The sequence below is a fragment of the Symsagittifera roscoffensis genome, chromosome 2, assembly GCF_963678635.1.
Source record: "Symsagittifera roscoffensis chromosome 2, txSymRosc1.1, whole genome shotgun sequence".
In the NCBI taxonomy this organism is placed as follows: Eukaryota; Metazoa; Xenacoelomorpha; order Acoela; family Convolutidae; genus Symsagittifera; species Symsagittifera roscoffensis.
In genome coordinates, this window is record NC_087063.1 from 57,386,978 (window position 1) to 57,406,490 (window position 19,513).

General features: G+C 33.1%; 1 protein-coding gene across 1 annotated transcript in view; it reads left to right on the forward strand.

The window, feature by feature from the left end:
* Positions 1-15,361: 15,361 nt before the first annotated feature.
* The window catches only part of LOC134839885 (inositol 1,4,5-trisphosphate receptor type 1-like), a gene marked incomplete at its 3' end in the record, with an annotated part of 81,150 nt that continues 76,998 nt past the window's right edge, over positions 15,362-19,513 (forward strand). The window contains 1 exon segment of the mRNA XM_063855513.1: positions 15,362-15,660. Within this exon segment, the coding sequence (XP_063711583.1) occupies positions 15,521-15,660 (140 nt within the window).

The following is a 19,513-nucleotide window of genomic DNA, read 5'->3' on the forward strand; positions in this document are numbered from 1 at the left end:
TTTTCTTTCAATTTGGAACATTTTCTAAGAAGGATTCGATCTCCGTTTATGCAATAATAAAGTGAAATATATCGCTTGATAATTGTCCTAATTTGGCCAAAATGGCAATTTTTAAACCCCCATAACATTACAAAAAAAGATCACAGGTAATTTATTTTTTCAAATTTGAAATCAAGACAACAATAGTTTTTGAATGATATTGAAAAGTTTCATCAAAATGGTTAGTTCAAAAGTCGAGTTTTTTCTGAAGAAAAAAAACCCACCCCGAGCACAAATATTCCGTTACTTTCATTACGAAAGTCGGAACAAGACTGCTCGTATCAAGGCAAAGCGCTGAATGTTCCGAGTGCCTTTAAAGGTTTATGGAGCAGTTATAACATACAAAAAAACTTAAAAAGTAAAAATTATTTATTCATAAGTTGAAATTTGTTTTTGAAAATTATTACCCCAGACGCCAAATAAAGTACAGAAGGATAGATTTCGCTCCTTGTAAAAAATCATTTAATGCGAATAAGCTTCTTTCAACCAATTTGGAGTGATTTCTAAGTCGGAATTAATCACAGCTTAGGCGTTAATAGAGCGAAATATATGGCGATTTAAATGTCCAGTATTGGTCAAAATGGCAATATCTAAACCCCCATAAATTTAAGAAAAACTATCACAGGTGAAATATCTTTTCAAATTTAAGCTCAAGACAACAATACTTTTTGAATGATAAAAAAAATTTGGTCAAAAAAGGCTAGTTAAAAAGTCGAAGTTTGTCTGAAGAAAAAAAGCTTACCCAGAGCACAAATATTCCCTTACTATCGTTACGAAAGTCGGAACAAGCTTGCTCGTATCAAGGCAAAGCCCTGAATGTTCCGACTACCTTTTAAGGTTTATGGAGCAGTTATAACATACAAAAAAAATTAGTAAAATAAATTGAAAATTTTTTCTCTAAAATATGAAATTTTTTTTGAAAGTCATCCCCCCATACGCCATATAAAGTACAAAAGGATAAGTTTGGCTCCTTGTAACAAATCATTTATGACATATGAGCCTTTTTCAACCAATTTGAAACAATTTCTAAGACGGATTTAATCTCCACTTATCCAATAATAGCGCGAAATATATCGCTTGATAATTGTCCCAAATTGGCCAAAATGGCAATCTTTAAACCCCCATAACATTGCAAAAAAAGATCATAAGTAAAAAATCTTTTTAAATTTAAAATCAAGACCACAATAGTTTTTGAATGAAATTGAAAAATTTCATCAAAATGGCTAGTTCAAAAATCGAATTTTGTCGGAAGAAAAAAATCCCACCCCGAGCACAAATATTCCGTTACTTTCGTTACGAAAGTCGCAAGAAGGCTGCTCGTATCAAGGCAAAGCCCTGAATGTTCCGACTGCCTTTTAAGGTTTATGGAGCAGTAACAACTATAAAAAATTTAGTGCAAAGTGATAGATTTTATTCCTATTAACAAATCAATTTGGCAAATAAGCCTCCTTCAACCAAATTTGAACGACTTCTAAGGCGAAATAAATTTCGCTTACGCGTTAATAGCGCGAAACATATCGAGCGTTAATTGTCCCAATTTGGCCAAAATCGCAATCTTTAACCGCCCATAACTCTACGAAAAATGATCACAGGTGAAATATCTTTTCAAAATTAAGCTTAGGACATAAATAACTTTTGAATGATGTAGAAGTAATTCCGTCAAAAGCGGCTAGTTAAAAAGTTGAAATTTGTCTGAAGAAAAAAACCCAACCGAGCACAAATAATCCGTCACTTTCGTTACGAAAGTCGGAACAAAAATTGTCCTTGGATTTGACCGAGCCGATAATCATCATCACATTATGTACTTTTGACTTATGTTAGAGGCTATAGTATTTAAAGTTATCACAAAGTTCAACAAGACTGCTAGTATCAGGGCGAAGCCCTGAAGGTTCCGACTGCCTTTTAAGGTTTATGGAGCAGTAATAACATTTAAAAAATAAATGTAATTAAAAAAATCAATTTTTTTTTATAAGATTTTTGTGAAAACATCCCCCCACACGCCATATTAAGTGCAAAGTGATAGATTTTATTCCCATTAATATATCAATTATGGCATATAAGCCTCCTTCAACCAAATTGGATCGATTTCTAAGACGAATTAAATCTCGCTTAGGCGTTAATAGCGCGAAACATATCGAGCGTTAATTGTCCCAGTTAGGCTAAAATAGCAATCTTTAAACCTCCATAACATTTCAAAAAAAGATCACAGGTAAAATATCTTTTCAAATTTAAGATCAAGACAACAATAGTTTTCGAAAGATATTAAAAAATTTCATCAAAAATGACTAGTTAAGAAGTCGAATTCTGTCTGAAGAAAAAAAAATCTACCCCGAGCACAAATATTCCGTTACTATCGTTACAAGACTGCTCGTATCAAGGCAAAGCCCTGAATGTTCCGACTGCCTTTTAAGGTTTATGGAGCAGTTATAACATACAAAAAAGTTTATTGAAATAAAATGAAATTTTTTTTTTCTAAAAATTGAAATTGTTTTTGAAAGTCATCCCCCCATACGCCATATAAAGTACAAGAGGATAATTTTTGCTCCTTGTAACAAATCATTTATGACAGTTGAGCATTTTTCAACCATTTTGGAACAATTTCTAAGACGGATTCGATCTCCGCTTATGCAATAGTAGCGCAAAATATATCGCTTGATAACTGACCTGAATTGGCCAAAATGGCAATCTTTAAACCCCCATAACATTACGAAAAAAGATCACAAGCACAATAACTTTTCAAATTTAAAATCAAGTCAACAATAGCTTTCGAATGATATCGAAAAATTTCATCAAATGGCTAGTTCAAAAGTCGAATTTTGTCTGAAGAAAAAAACCCACCCGAGCACAAATAATCCGTTACTATCGTTACAAGACTGCTCGTATCAAGGCAAAGCCCTGAATGTTCCGACTGCCTTTTAGGGTTTATGGAGCAGTTATAACATACAAAAAAGTTTATTGAAATAAAATGAAATTTTTTTTTCTAAAAATTGAAATTGTTTTTGAAAGTCATCCCCCCATACGCCATATAAAATACAAAAGTATAAATTTGGCACCTTGTAACAAATCACTTATGACAGATGTGTTTTTTTCAACCAATTTGGAACAATTTCTAAGACGGATTCAATCTCCGCTTATGCAATAGTAGCGCAAAATATATCGCTTGATAACTGTCCTGAATTGGCCAAAATGGCAATCTTTAAACCTCCATAACATTACAAAACAAATCACAGGTAAAAAATCTTTTCAAACTGATATCAAAAATTTTCGGCAAAAATGGCTAGTTCAAAAGCCGAATTTTGTTTGAAGAAAAAAAACCCACCCCGAGCACAAACATTCCGACACTATCGTTACGAAAGTCGAAAAAAGACTGCTCGTATCAAGGCAAAGCCTTGAATGTTCCGACTGCCTTTTAAGGTTTATGGAGCAGTTATAACATACAAAAAAGTTTATTGAAATAAAATGAAATTTTTTTTTTCTAAAAATTGAAATTGTTTTTGAAAGTCATCCCCCATACGCCATATAAAGTACAAGAGGATAAATTTTGCTCCTTGTAACAAATCATTTATGACAGTTGAGCATTTTTCAACCAATTTGGAACAATTTTTAAGACGGATTCGATCTCCGCTTATGCAATAGTAGCGCAAAATATATCGCTTGATAACTGACCTGAATTGGCCAAAATGGCAATCTTTAAACCCCCATAACATTACGAAAAAAGATCACAAGCACAATAACTTTTCAAATTTAAAATCAAGTCAACAATAGCTTTCGAATGATATCGAAAAATTTCATCAAATGGCTAGTTCAAAAGTCGAATTTTGTCTGAAGAAAAAAACCCACCCGAGCACAAATAATCCGTTACTATCGTTACAAGACTGCTCGTATCAAGGCAAAGCCCTGAATGTTCCGACTGCCTTTTAGGGTTTATGGAGCAGTTATAACATACAAAAAAGTTTATTGAAATAAAATGAAATTTTTTTTTCTAAAAATTGAAATTGTTTTTGAAAGTCATCCCCCCATACGCCATATAAAATACAAAAGTATAAATTTGGCACCTTGTAACAAATCACTTATGACAGATGTGTTTTTTTCAACCAATTTGGAACAATTTCTAAGACGGATTCAATCTCCGCTTATGCAATAGTAGCGCAAAATATATCGCTTGATAACTGTCCTGAATTGGCCAAAATGGCAATCTTTAAACCTCCATAACATTACAAAACAAATCACAGGTAAAAAATCTTTTCAAACTGATATCAAAAATTTTCGGCAAAAATGGCTAGTTCAAAAGCCGAATTTTGTTTGAAGAAAAAAAACCCACCCCGAGCACAAACATTCCGACACTATCGTTACGAAAGTCGAAAAAAGACTGCTCGTATCAAGGCAAAGCCCTGAATGTTCCGACTGCCTTTTAAGGTTTATGGAGCAGTTATAACATACAAAAAAGTTTATTGAAATAAAATGAAATTTTTTTTTTCTAAAAATTGAAATTGTTTTTGAAAGTCATCCCCCATACGCCATATAAAGTACAAGAGGATGAATTTTGCTCCTTGTAACAAATCATTTATGACAGTTGAGCATTTTTCAACCAATTTGGAACAATTTTTAAGACGGATTCGATCTCCGCTTATGCAATAGTAGCGCAAAATATATCGCTTGATAACTGACCTGAATTGGCCAAAATGGCAATCTTTAAACCCCCATAACATTACGAAAAAAGATCACAAGCACAATAACTTTTCAAATTTAAAATCAAGTCAACAATAGCTTTCGAATGATATCGAAAAATTTCATCAAATGGCTAGTTCAAAAGTCGAATTTTGTCTGAAGAAAAAAACCCACCCGAGCACAAATAATCCGTTACTATCGTTACAAGACTGCTCGTATCAAGGCAAAGCCCTGAATGTTCCGACTGCCTTTTAGGGTTTATGGAGCAGTTATAACATACAAAAAAGTTTATTGAAATAAAATGAAATTTTTTTTTCTAAAAATTGAAATTGTTTTTGAAAGTCATCCCCCCATACGCCATATAAAATACAAAAGTATAAATTTGGCACCTTGTAACAAATCACTTATGACAGATGTGTTTTTTTCAACCAATTTGGAACAATTTCTAAGACGGATTCAATCTCCGCTTATGCAATAGTAGCGCAAAATATATCGCTTGATAACTGTCCTGAATTGGCCAAAATGGCAATCTTTAAACCTCCATAACATTACAAAACAAATCACAGGTAAAAAATCTTTTCAAACTGATATCAAAAATTTTCGGCAAAAATGGCTAGTTCAAAAGCCGAATTTTGTTTGAAGAAAAAAAACCCACCCCGAGCACAAACATTCCGACACTATCGTTACGAAAGTCGAAAAAAGACTGCTCGTATCAAGGCAAAGCCCTGAATGTTCCGACTGCCTTTTAAGGTTTATGGAGCAGTTATAACATACAAAAAAATTTATTAAAATAAAATGAAAATTTTTTTTTCTAAAATTTGAAGTTGTTTTTGAAATTCATCTCCTCATACGCCATATAAAGTACAAAAGAGTAAATTTGGCTCCTTGTAACAAATCATTTATGACAGATGAGCTTTTTTCAACCAATTTGGAACAATTTCTAAGACGGATTCAATCTCCGCTTATGCAATAGTAGCGCAAAATATATCGCTTGATAACTGACCTGAATTGCATTCCAAACATTACAAAAAAATCACAGGTAAAATATCTTTTCAAACTTAAAATCAAGACAACAACAGTTTCCGAATGATATCAAAAATTTTCGGCAAAAATGGCTAGTTCAAAAGCCGAATTTTGTTTGAAGAAAAAAAAACCCACCCCGAGCAAAAATATTCCGTTACTATCGTTACAAGACTGCTCGTATCAAGGCAAAGCCCTGAATGTTCCGACTGCCTTTTAAGGTTTATGGAGCAGTTATAACATACAAAAAAGTTTATTGAAATAAAATGAAATTTTTTTTTCTAAAAATTGAAATTGTTTTTGAAACTCATCCCCCCATACGCCATATAAAATACAAAAGTATAAATTTGGCACCTTGTAACAAATCACTTATGACAGATGTGTTTTGTTCAATCAATTTGGAACAATTTCTAAGACGGATTCAATCTCCGCTTATGCAATAGTAGCGCAAAATATATCGCTTGATAACTGTCCTGAATTGGCCAAAATGGCAATCTTTAAACCTCCATAACATTTTAAAACAAGTCACAGGTAAAATATCTTTTCAAACTTAAAATCAAGACAACAATAGTTTCCGAATGATATCAAAAATTTTCGGCAAAAATGGCTAGTTCAAAAGCCGAATTTTGTTTGAAGAAAAAAAACCCACCCCGAGCACAAACATTCCGACACTATCGTTACGAAAGTCGAAACAAGACTGCTCGCATCAAGGCAAAGCCCTGAATGTTCCGACTGCCTTTTAAGGTTTATGGAGCAGTTATAAACATACAAAAAAATTTATTAAAATAAAATGAACTTTTTTTTTCTAAAATTTGAAGTTGTTTTTGAAAGTCATCCCCTCATACGCCATATAAAGTACAAAAGAGTAAATTTGGCTCCTTGCAACAAATCATTTATGACAGATGAGCTTTTTTCAACCAATTTGGAACAATTTCTAAGACGGATTCAATCTCCGCTTATGCAATAGTAGCGCGAAATATATCGCTTGATAACTGTCCTGAATTGGCCAAAATGGCAATATTCAAACCCCCATAACATTACAAAAAAAGATTACAGGTAATATATTTTTTCAAATTTAAAATCAAGACAACAAAAGTTTTCGAAAGATATCAAAAATTTTCATCAAAAATGGCTAGTTCGAAAGCCGAGTTTTGTCTGAAGAAAAAAACCCACCCCGAGCACAAATATTCCGTTACTTTTGTTACAAAAGTCGGAACAAGACAGCTCGTATCAAGGCAAAGCCCTGAATGTTCCGACTGCCTTTTAAGGTTTATGGAGCAGTTATAACATACAAAAAAAATTAAAAAACAAAAAGTGTTTTTCTAAAAGTCGATTTTTTTTTTGTTGAAAAATATCACCCCACACGCCATAGAAAGTACAAAAGGATAAATTTCGCTCCTTGTAACAAATCAATTTTTGCAAATAAGCTTCTTCCAACCAAATTGAAGTGATTTCTAAGGCGGATTAAATCACAGCTTACACGTTAATAGCGCGAAACATATCGAGCGTTATTTTTCCCAATTTGGCCAAAATCGCAATTTTTAACCCCCCATAACTCTACGAAAAATGATCACAGGTGAAATATCTTTTTAAATTTAAGCTTGGGACATTTATAGCTTTTGAATGATGTAAAAAAATCCGTCAAAAGCGACTAGTTAAAAAATTAAAACTTGTCTGAAGAAATGAAGAAAAAAAAACCACCCGAGCACAAATAATCCGTCTTTTTTGTTACAAAAGTCGGAACATTAACTGTCCTTGGATTTGACCGAGCCGATAATCATCATCACATTATGTACTTTTGACTTATGTTAGAGGCTATATCATTTAAAATTATCGCAAAATTCAACAAGACTGCTGGTATCAGGGCGAAGCCCTGAAGGTTCTGACTGCCTTTTAAGGTTTATGGAGCAGAATAACATTAAAAAAATAAATGTAATAAAAAAATCAAAACTTTTTTATGAGATTTTTGTGAAAACATCCCCCCCACCTGCCATATTAAGTGCAAAGTGATAGATTTTCTTCTTTTTAATAAATCAATTATGGCATTAAGCCTCATTCAACCAAATTGGATCGATTTCTTAGACGAATTAAATCTCGCTTAAGCGTTAATAGCGAGAAACATATCGAGCGTTAATTGTCCCAATGTGGACAAAATAGCAATCTTTAAACCTCCATAACATTACGAAAAAAGATCACGGGTAAAGTTTAAGATCAAGACAACAATAGAAGATGGAGCAGTTATAACATACAAAAAAATTTATTGAAAAAAAATGAAAATTTTTTTTCTGAAATTTGAAATTGTTTTTGAAAGTCATCACCCCATACGCCATATAAAGTACAAAAGTATAAATTTGGCTCCTTGTAACAAATCACTTATGAAAGATGTGTTTTTTTCAACCAATTTGGAACAATTTCTCAGACGGATTCAATCTCCGCTTATGCAATAATAGCGCGAAATATATCGCTTGATAACTGTCCCAAATTGGTCAAAATCGCAATCTTTAAACCCCCATAACATCACGAAGAAAAATCACAGGTAAAATATCTTTTCAAATATAAAATCAAGACAACAACATTTTTTCCGAATGATATCAAAATATTTCGGCAAAATTGGCTAGTTCAAAAGCCGAATTTTGTCTGAAGAAAAAAACCCACCCCGAGCACAAACATTCCGTTACTTTCGTTACAAAAGTCGGAAAAAGAAAGCTCGTATCAAGGCAAAACCCTGAATGTTCCGACTGCCTTTTAAGGTTTATGAAGCAGTTATAATAGACACAAAAAAGTTTACTAAAATAAAATTAAATTGTTTTTTCTAAAATTTGAAAATATTTTTGAAAATCATCCCCCCATACGCCATATAAAGTACAAAAGTATAAATTTGGCTCCTTGTAACAAATCACTTATGACAGATGTGTTTTTTTCAACCAATTTGGAACAATTTCTCAGACGGATTCATTCTCCGCTTATGCAATAATAGCGCGAAATATATCGCTTGATAATTGTCCCAAATTGGTCAAAATGGCAATCTTTAAACCCCCATAACATCACGAAAAAAATCACAGGTAAAATATCTTTTCAAATTTAAAATCAAGACAACAACATTTTTTCAGAATGATATCAAAATATTTCGGCAAAATTGGCTAGTTCAAAAGCCGAATTTTGTCTGAAGAAAAAAACCCACCCCGAGCACAAATATTCCGTTACTTTCGTTACGAAAGTCGGAACAAGACAGCTCGTATCAAGGCAAAGCCCTGAATGTTCCGACTGCCTTTTAAGGTTTATGGAGCATTTATAACATACAAAAAAAATTAAAAAAGCAAAAGTTGTTTTTCTAAAAGTTGAATTTTTTTTTGAAAATTATCACCCCACATGCCAAATAAAGTACAAAATGATAAATTTTGCTCCTTGTAACAAATCAATAATTGCAAATAAGCTTTTTTCAACCAATTTGGAGTGATTTCTAAGGCGGATAAAATCACAGCTTACGCTTTAATAGAGCGAAATATATCGCGCGTTAATTGTCCCCAATTGCCCAAAATGGCAATCTTTAAACCCCCTTAACTTTACGAAATTGATCACAGGTGAAAAATCTTTTCAAACATCAGCTCAGGACAACAATACCTTTCGAATGATATAAAAAATTCCGTCAAAAAAGGCTAGTTAAAAAATCAAAAAATGAAATTTTTTCTTTTAAAAATTGAAATTGTTTTTGAAAGTCATCCCCCATACGCCATATAACACGCAAATTGACAGATTTCAATCATATTATTAAATCAATTTGGCATAAAAGCCTCCTTCAACCAAATTGGATTGATTTCTAAGATGAATTAAATCTCGCTTACGCGTTAATAGCGCGAAACATATCGAGCGTTAATTGTCCCAATTTGGCCAAAATCGCAATCTTTAACCCCCCATAACTCTACAAAAAATGATCACAGGTGAAATATTTTTTCAAATTTAAGCTTGGACCATTCATAGCTTTTGAATGATGTAAAAAAATTCCGTCAAAAGCGGCTAGTTAAAAAGTTGAAATTTGTCTGAAGAAAAAAAAACCACCCGAGCACAAATAATCCGTCACTTTCGTTACGAAAGTGGGAACAATAATTGTCCTTGGATTTGACCGAGCCGATAATCATCATCACATTATGTACTTTTGACTTATGTTAGAGGCTATAGCATTTAAAATTATCGCAAAGTTCAACAAGACTGCTCGTATCAGGGCGAAGCCCTGAAGGTTCCGACTGCCTTTTAAGGTTTGTGGAGCAGTAATAACATTAAAAAACTCAATGAATTAAAACAAAATGAAAAACTTTTTTTTGTAAAACTGAAAATCATCACCCCACACGCCATATAAAGTACAAAAGGATAGATTTTGCTTCTTGTAACAAACCATTTATGGCAAATAAGCTTCTTTTAACCAATTTGGAACGATTTGTAAGACGGATTAACTCTCCGTTTACGCGTCCCAAGTTGCCCAAAATGGCAATCTTTAAACCCCCTAACTTTACGAAAAATGATCACAGTTGAAATATCTTTTCAAACTCGAGCTCAGGACAACAATACTTTTCGAATGATATTAAAAAATTCCGTCAAAACTGGCTAGTTAAAAAGTCGAAAGTTGTCTGAAGAAAAAACCCACCGCGAGCACAAAAATTGCGTTACTTTCGTATCGAAGTCGGAACAAAAACTTCTATAGAGATTGATAGTCTCTTCAGTGTCGTACGAATTTAATTTCTCCGTTTTTCAAAAAGATGGAAGAAGTGACTTCGGTGAGATCATTTTTACGGCAAACTTTCGGCTCTAAGAGTTGCAATAATTAACGGAACTTTTCAACCATAAAAACGTTTTTTTTTGTGTTGAGTATAAAAATAAACAGAAGTTTTACTGACCACCACTATTTGAATATAATAACTTGAAGCTTTTTCAGCCATTTGCGTCAAACTGAAACTTGTTGAGTGGTCTTCCTTAGGTCATTTATGCATTTCGAATCTCGTTGAAAACAATTTTAACAATAGCTTTTTGAACCGCAGCCAGTGCTTTTCAATTGCGGTATCTCGATCTTTAACTTCAATGAAATCATGTCATAAGACCTTCAAAACCTTGTCTGGAACCTTTAGCAGGAAGCATGTCAACAATTGAGACAAAAGCTGTGAAAACGGAGATTACTTGGACAATGATTGGGCTCACAATTGGTATTGCAGTTAACAATTCTACCGAAAGAAATTCTTAAAAGGTAACAAAATTTGGAGATGCCAATACATTTAAAAAGAAATTTTGCGTTCCAGAAAAATTTGGAATTATCATTGTCATTTTCAATGATAATTCCAAGTTTTACTGGAACGCAACAAAATTATAGTTTTCTGATGTATTAGCGTGCTTAGTTTCGTTACTTTTTAATAATTTCATTCAAATTTTTCTAGGTGTTCCAAGACATAGCGAAAAATAAAACAATACCCGCTCTCATCAAGGCAACAGTTTTGTCATTTTTGCTTAAAAAGTAAAAAAAACTAGGAAAAAATTGTTATCTTATCCTCCAGATAATTTGTGATGAGCAAACTGATATTCTTCTTGTCTGGTAGCGTTGAAATAAGACCAAACTACAGGTATCATTTTAGTTTTAAATGATTTAATTGGCCTCTTACGTGTTATTTGGACAGAAAAAATCGCGCGGTACTTATCCGAGTTCAATTTATTTTCATCAAAGTAATCTCGAAGTCAAACCGTTATAACTGTGCGAAAAAAGACAACCGGTTAATATCTTTTGAGCCTTGGTTTATTTTGAGCCCTGGGCATCAACATCTTTCCGACTGCACAACAAAATCAAGATAAAATTGTTAAGTACGTTCAAAATTTGTCAGGAAAACAAACCAACCGGAGCACAATTTTTCTATCACATTCTTTGAATGTTGGAACGATGAACAACTACTCTCAACAGGGGGAAAAACTCGATCGATTCGACTGCCCCTTATATTCTACGACGTTGATTTCATTTTTCAAAATTGTGGACGATTGATTTTTGCAGAAAAAAGGAGAATAGATACTGTTCCAATTCGAATGAATTGAACAAATGAGAACTATTGAACCAGTAAAATGAACCAAAAACATAAATATTTTCTATATCAATTTTCGACTCCAATGAAAATTCAGACAAATATATTTTGCACAGAAAGCTTTGTAAATTTTATTCTAAAAATATTGACTTGTTCTAATTTAAAACAAATTCATCGAGAGAGTTGTAATAACTTTAAAACTTCTTTGTAAAATATTGAACGCAGTACAGTGCTGATTTAAATTATCCGGACAAAACGAACATAACTTGAATTTTCAAACGCGTTTTTCTCAAATTGGGTTAAGATTAGACAAAAAGTGAAGGGAACAAAAGTTTCTTAGAATTTCACCAGAATTAAAATGGTGCCATTTTTTCTCCGAAATTCTTAACAAACATTTTACCCCAAAAATGGGTCAATTTGGCTTTTTTCAATTAATCAAAAATTACGCTGAAACTACTTTGTTAATTGATACAAAAATTATATCACAGGAAGCCTCTTACGCCGCTCAACAAAGTTCCGAAATATCGCGCGTTAATTGTCCCAAATTGGCCAAAATGGCAATCTTTAAACCCCCGTAACTTTACCAAAAATGATCACAGGTGAAATATCTTTTCAAATTTGAGCTCAGGACAACAATACTTTTTGAATGATATAAAAAATTCCGTCAAAAAGTGCTAGTTAAAAATGGCTAGTTAATTTGTCTGAAGAAAAAAAACCCTCCCGAGCACAAATATTCCGTTACTTTCGTATCGAAAGTCGGAACAACAAGACTGCTCGTACCAGGGCAAAGCCCTGAATGTTCCGCCTGTCTTTTAAGTTTAATGGAGCAGTAATAACATAAATATCATAAGCAAATTAAATGTAATAAAAAAACGATTTTTTTTTTCTAAAAGTTGAATATTTTTCTATAAAAATCATCCCCCACACGCCATATAAAGCACAAAAGAATAAATTTTGCTCCTTGTAAGAAATCAATTATGACAAATGAGCTTCTTTCAACGACTTTGAAACAATTTTTCAGACGGACTCAATCTCCGCTTACGCGTTAACAGCGCCAAATATATCGCGCGTTAATTGTCCCAAATTGGGCAAAATGGCAATCTTTAAATCCTCTTGCTTAACAAAAAATGATCACATATAAAAAAAAATTCAAAATATAGCTCAGAACAACAATAGCTTTCGATTGATATCAAAAAATTTCATCAAAAATGGCTAGTTAAAAAGTCGAAATTTGTCTGAAGAAAAAAAAACCCACCCCGAGCACAAACATTCCGCTACTTTCGTATCGAAAGTCGGAACAACAATAAATAAAATCAAGGCACCACAAAACTGTAAGCATAAACGGATGAAATATAAAGAAAAGTTGAAATTTTTTTTTTTCCGACTCTAAGAGAAAGGGAAGAAATATTTGTGCTCAGCGTGGTTTTTCCTTTAGACAAATGAGTTCAAAATGCAAAATGATATCATTTTTAATTAGTACCAGGTTTTTTGAGACTAAAATGACGGAGCGACTATGACACAGAGACCCTTTGGTTTTTTATTTGTAGAGAGACCCAGTTTGACATTGGAAAGGAAAACATTTTTTGCACAAAGTATGCAAAGCTTCTTACTTATGCAAGTTTAAGCACAACTACCGAATGCTGAATATTTGTAAGTGCATTTTAATACTCATAGAGGGATTCCACTACACAAAATTTAAAGTGATCAGTTATCATTTTGTAGACTCGTTACAAGATTTCAGCGGAGCCCGCGGTTTTGTCACAAGGGAAACAAGTTCGGGAAAATAGCTAGTAATGGATGTCCAGTTTTGATGGCCAGACCAAAGGAACAAAACTGGAAATTAAACTTGTTGCTTTGGATTAGTTTTAGACAAAAATGATGTAGACAAATGTCGACTTTGCAACTTTTTGCAGTCTGGGGCCTAAATTTTGCCCTCAAAATGGATCATTGTTCCGACTTTCGATACGAAAGTAACGGAATATTTGTGCTCGGGGTGGGTATTTTTTCTTCAGACAAATTTCGACTTTTAAACTAGCCAATTTTGACGGAATTCGAAAGCAATTGTTGTCCTGAGCTTAAATTTGAAAAGATCTTTGACCTGTGATGATTTTTCGTAAAGTTATGAGGGTTTAAAGATTACCATTTTGGCCAATTTGGGAAAATTAACGCGCGATATATTTCGCGCTATTAACGCGTAAGTGAGATTTAATCCGTCTTAGAAATTGTTCCAAATTGGTTCAAGGAAGCTTATTTGCCATAATTGATTTGTTATTAGCAGCAAAATCTATCACTTCGTACTTAATATGGCGCGTGGGGGGATGTTTTCACAAAAATCAAAATTTCTTCAGAAAAAAAAATAATTTTACTTTTTTACATATAAATTTTACATGTTATTACTGCTCCATAGACCTTAAAAGGCAGTCGGAACATTCAGGGCTTCGCGCTGATACGAGCAGTCTTGTTTTTCCGACTTTCAATACGAAAGTAACGGAATATTTGTGCTCAGGGTGGGTTTTTTTTTCTTCAGACAAATTTCGACTTTTTAACTAGCCATTTTAGACGGAAATTTTTTTTATATCATTCGAAAGGTATTGTTGTCCTGAGCTCATATTTGAAAAGTTTTTTTCACATGTGATCAATTTTGTAAAGTTAAGGGGGTTTAAAGATTGCCATTTTGGGCAATTGGGGACAATTAACGCGCGATATATTTCGCGCTATTAACGCGTAAGCTGATAGTTAATCCATCTTAGAGATCGTTCCAAATTAGTTTAAAAAAGGCTTATTTGCCATAATAGGTTTGTTAAAAGGAGCGAAATCTATCCTTTTGTACTTTATATGGCATGTAGGGAGATAATTTTCAAAAAAAAGTTTAAATTTTGCTGCCTCCTGATTGGTCGAAAATGCGTTATTTTAATCTACTTAACAATTGCCCCCCTTTATCAAGAGGGGGAGGGGGCAATTGTTAAGTAGATCTATATGCCTGAACATAAAACTATCCAACCTAGCAAAATGAATCGTCGGAATTCGGCAGTTTTCTGCTTCCTAAGGCTTCAATAACCTAAATATTCGTGAACTGAGGGAGGCTTCATAAAAAATGTGTTTTCAAAACACTTTATATATTGGTCGATACAACGGTTGCTAAATAAATTTTTGTAAAAAATTTTCAAAAATTGCCTAAAAAGCTTGAGGCTAAAAATTTGTATTTGGTTTTAACAATTATAGCTGTCAAAGTATATAGATTGATTTATAAATTGTTGTACCATTTAAATCTTCGAATGCATCATTCGTTAAAAGCATGATTAGACTTGATTAGCGCGTTAAAATCATGATTAGCGCTTTTTAAACAAACATTTTTCATATGGAATTGAGATTTTGCAGTATAATGAAGATTGGGATAAATTTGATATTCAAAGTCTTAAGACTTTCTGTATTTAAGATTTTCTTATTCAAAAATAATTACTGAACAAAGAAAGAAAACGCCAACGTAATGAACAAGTTGATAAAGTTTATCAATCAAATGCAAGACAATGAACAAAAGCTTTCAATTTTTGAACAAGAAGTTCAGCTAAAAATGTAGCCAAGACTTTTTATTATTATCTGAATGTTCAAATTTTGTCTACACGACGCTCTCACAGCTATTTTCTAATTTTATAACATTATTCTTCAGTTGAGTAACAAGCAGTTACGTTTTGTTGACCAATGAATTTTTAAAGCTCAACGTGTAAAAATTACAAATTTCTGACATGTCTGGAGTCAGTAGCCCTCCAGCGTCTGGAAGTGGCGCAACAGCTGACGTCATAACCCAGGCACCGGTGACTATTGGGGATCATGTGTGTTTCTACGCACCAGAAGCTCTTGGATATCTTTACAACAGACAGGCGGGGTAAGAATTGAATTTTTCATTCAAACAAGGTAGATTATTTGTGGAAAAACTGTCGGCAAAAATATGATCGAGCATTCTCACTTTTCTAGAAACTCAATCAGATTTTTGAAGATAGGGAATGCTAATAAGTCCAGGATTGATTGGTTAAATCTTTCTACTTTTGATGTGTTTGTGCCTTTTTTTCTTAGTTCAGACAATTTTTTACAAAGAAAATTTGGGGATCGTATGGATCAATTCGCGAAGTTTGGATTGCCATCAGGTGTGCTTTTCACGAACATAAACGCAGTTGGATGCAGGGGCGGATCTAGGATTTTCTCGAGAGGCGGACAATTCAAACATTTTTCGAAAACTTTGTCGACCTTTTTTTAGGTCGACCAAATTGATTTCCCGAGCTCTCCTAAAGCACTAAAAAGACGCTGTTTTGGCCAAACTTTTTAGGCACTTTTTGGAAAATTTTGACAAAAAATAGCGTTTTTTTTGGCGCACGCTCCCCTTCAAAGTTAGTATGTGTTGGTGCCCAAAGCACCTTCAGAAAAATTTTAGGGTCGGTCGGCCAAAAATGGATTTCTTAAAAAGTACCAAAAGTAGGACCCTTTGGGTCGGCAGGGGTAGAAACCCTGAGGGAAGAAGCGTCCGCCCCAAACCCCCCCGCCCCCCCCCCCCCTAAATCCGCCCCTGGTTGGTTGCCCAAGTAATGCATTAATAGTTTCAATGCGCTTATTATTTATGCGTTGCGCGATATCCTACGGTCGTAATTGTTCCAAAACAAAATGTGGTAAGCTGATTTTGACCAGATTTTAGCTTTTTGTTTTAAATATTGACAGTCCAAAATTTTGTGTTTATCAAGATTTTTTTACTGAATACAATCTGATACCATTTGAGGAGCACAATCGAAAGTTTCAGGGCTTTGCCTCATAGGCGAGTAGTATTGTTATTCTGATTTTTGAAGAAATGCGGAAGGCTTATGCTTGGGGTGGTTTTTTAAGTTCAGTGAAACTTCGGCAATCAAAATTATAGTTATCACCAAAAATTTCGTCTTCAACGTTTTGAAATATAAGTATTGCAACGTATCAGTATTATCACCTTTCAAGAAAGAGCCAAGCTATTCCACAAAGAGTTTTTTTTAATGTTTTCTCCTACAATAATATTTTTTTTAAATCAAGAGTAGCAATATGTCAGAGTGAACTTGAAATTTCTTGCTAAAAATTACTCTAATACTAAATTTGGTTGATGGTGATTATATAGTTGAAATAATAGTTTTGCTATGAAAGTTGTTCATGGCAAAAGTAATTGTATCAGAGTGAAAACCTGAGTGTTCCGATTACCCACTATTATCTACTCACACAGATATTTTTAATTTTTTACTAATCATCAGTTTTTTCTAAGATCTACTGTAATGAAACAATTATTGATCACAATCAAATCAAGGAAAGAGAGATAAAACTCTGATAAATAATTCTGATAAATTTTTCCTCCAGAACCTTTCGAAAATCACAGTTGGAAATAATGTGAATCGTATTAGTTAAGTTATCTACCACTTATTTCAGGACAATCGATGTTCTGTTAAGGTTTCGATTCATTTGATACTGAAATCTATCAATAAAAGCAACATACTAAAGATAACAAGACTGCTCGTATCAGGGCGAAGCCCTGAATGTTCCGACTGCCTTTTAAGGTTTATGGAGCAGCAGTAATAACATAAAAAAAATTGAATGATTTAAAATAAAATGAATTTTTTTTTCTAAAATTTGAAAATTTTTATAAAAATCATCCCCCCACCAGCCATATAAAGTATAAAAAGATAGATTTCGTTCCTTGTAACAAATCAGTTATGGCAAATTAGCTTCGTTCAATCAATTTGGAACGATTTATAAGACGGATTAAATCTCCGCTTACGCGTTAATAACGCGAATTATATCGCGCTTTAATTGTCCCAAATTGGTCAAAATGGCAATCTTTAAACCCTCATAACTTTACGAAAAATGATCTCAGGTGAAGTATCTTTTCAAATTTAAGCTCAGGACAACAATACCTTTTGAATGATGTAAAAAATTCCGTCAAAAATGGCTAGCTAAAAAGTCGAAATTTGTCTGAAGAAAAAAAACCCACCGCGAGCACAAATATTCCGTTACTTTTGTATCGAAAGTCGAAACAACAAGACTGTCCATATCGGGGCGAATCACCGGATGTTCCGACTGCCCGTCAAAGTTTTTGAAATAATTTTTCAAAAACATCAATCGAAACTATTTTATGAAACTTCAAAAAAAAATGAAAATTGTTGTTTTTAGCGTTGAGTTATGTAATAATTACTCCAAAAAATTCGCCTCTATTCAATTTCGAATGGTTTATTAGCGAATTAACAAGTCGCTTAAGCGTTAATAGCACGAAATATCTCGCCCGTAATGGTCCCAACTTAGCCAAATTGGCAATTTTGGAACCCCCTTACTTTTTGAGAATTGTTCACTGGTAAAATGTTTTCTGTTTATTGTTCCGACTTTCGATACGAAAGTAACGGAATACTTGAGCTCGGGGTGGGTTTTTTTTTCTTCAGACAAATTCCGACTTTTTAACTAGCCATTTTTGACGGAATTTTTTTATATCATTCGAAAGCTATTGTTGTCCTGAGCTTAAATTTGAAAAGATATTTCACCTGTGATCATTTTTCGTAAAGTTATGAGGGTTTAAAGATTGCCATTTTGGCCATTTTGACCAATTTGGGACAATTAACGCGCGATATAATTCGCGCTATTAATGCGTAAGCGGAGATTTAATCCGTCTTATAAATTGTTCCAAATTGGTTGAACGAAGCTTATTTGCCATAATTGATGTGTTACGAGGAACGAAAACTATCTTTTTGTACTTTATATGGCGTGTGGGGGGATGATTTTCAGAAAAAAAATTTCAAAATTTAGAAAAAAAATTCATTTTATTTTATTTCATATAATGTTTTTATGTTCCCGGGTTGACCAAAACTTCTTATCATACAATTTCCATATATGAGAAACTTCTTGTCATACAATTTCATACAATTCCATACGTACAAAAAATTGTATGAAAACTTTATGATAAGCATTTTTCCATATATGAAAATTGTATGATAGATGTTTTCCCATAAACAAAAAATTTTGAGTTTTTCTTTCTAAATTTAGTTTCTGAAAAATTTTCGGTTGTAGTTGCAACCGAACACAAGTGACAAAAACCTTGGTTACTCAAAACACCAAAGGTTGGACGGTCTTGCATTTACAATGCATAGAAAACGACCTGAATTTGGCTGTCTTTCACAATTGATATAACAAAAGTAACAAACTTTTATTTTTTGGCAAAATTTTTTAATGATGATTATATTAAATTTTTGAATTTTCAAATTATCAGACATTGATCAAGGCGTACATTAACACCCCATACAAAAGAAAGAGGAATTTTCAGCGTTTTTGAAAAAAAAATTAAGTGAAAAGAAAAAATTAAGCCAATTTTGTCGTACCCAGGACTACGTTATGCACACAAAATATTAAATTTTGCATGCAAAATTTTTTTTCGAAAATTGTTTGTTTGCGTAAGAAAATCGATTTGCGGTTGAAAAAAAAACAAACAATTTTTTGGGCTAAATTTTCAAAACTACTTGAAAAATTTTTTGTGTCGCCACCAAAAAAAATGCCAGTCATACAATTTCCATATATGGGAATTGTATGATAAGCATTTTTTTCAAAAACGAAAACCTCAGTTTTTTATCACCAGATTGTTTTATTAGAATCAAACAGCCACAGAAATGAGTTAATACCAGTTTTCAACCATTTTTAGAAATTGTATGAAAATTGTATGACAAGCATTTTCCCACACACTTGATGTATGGAAT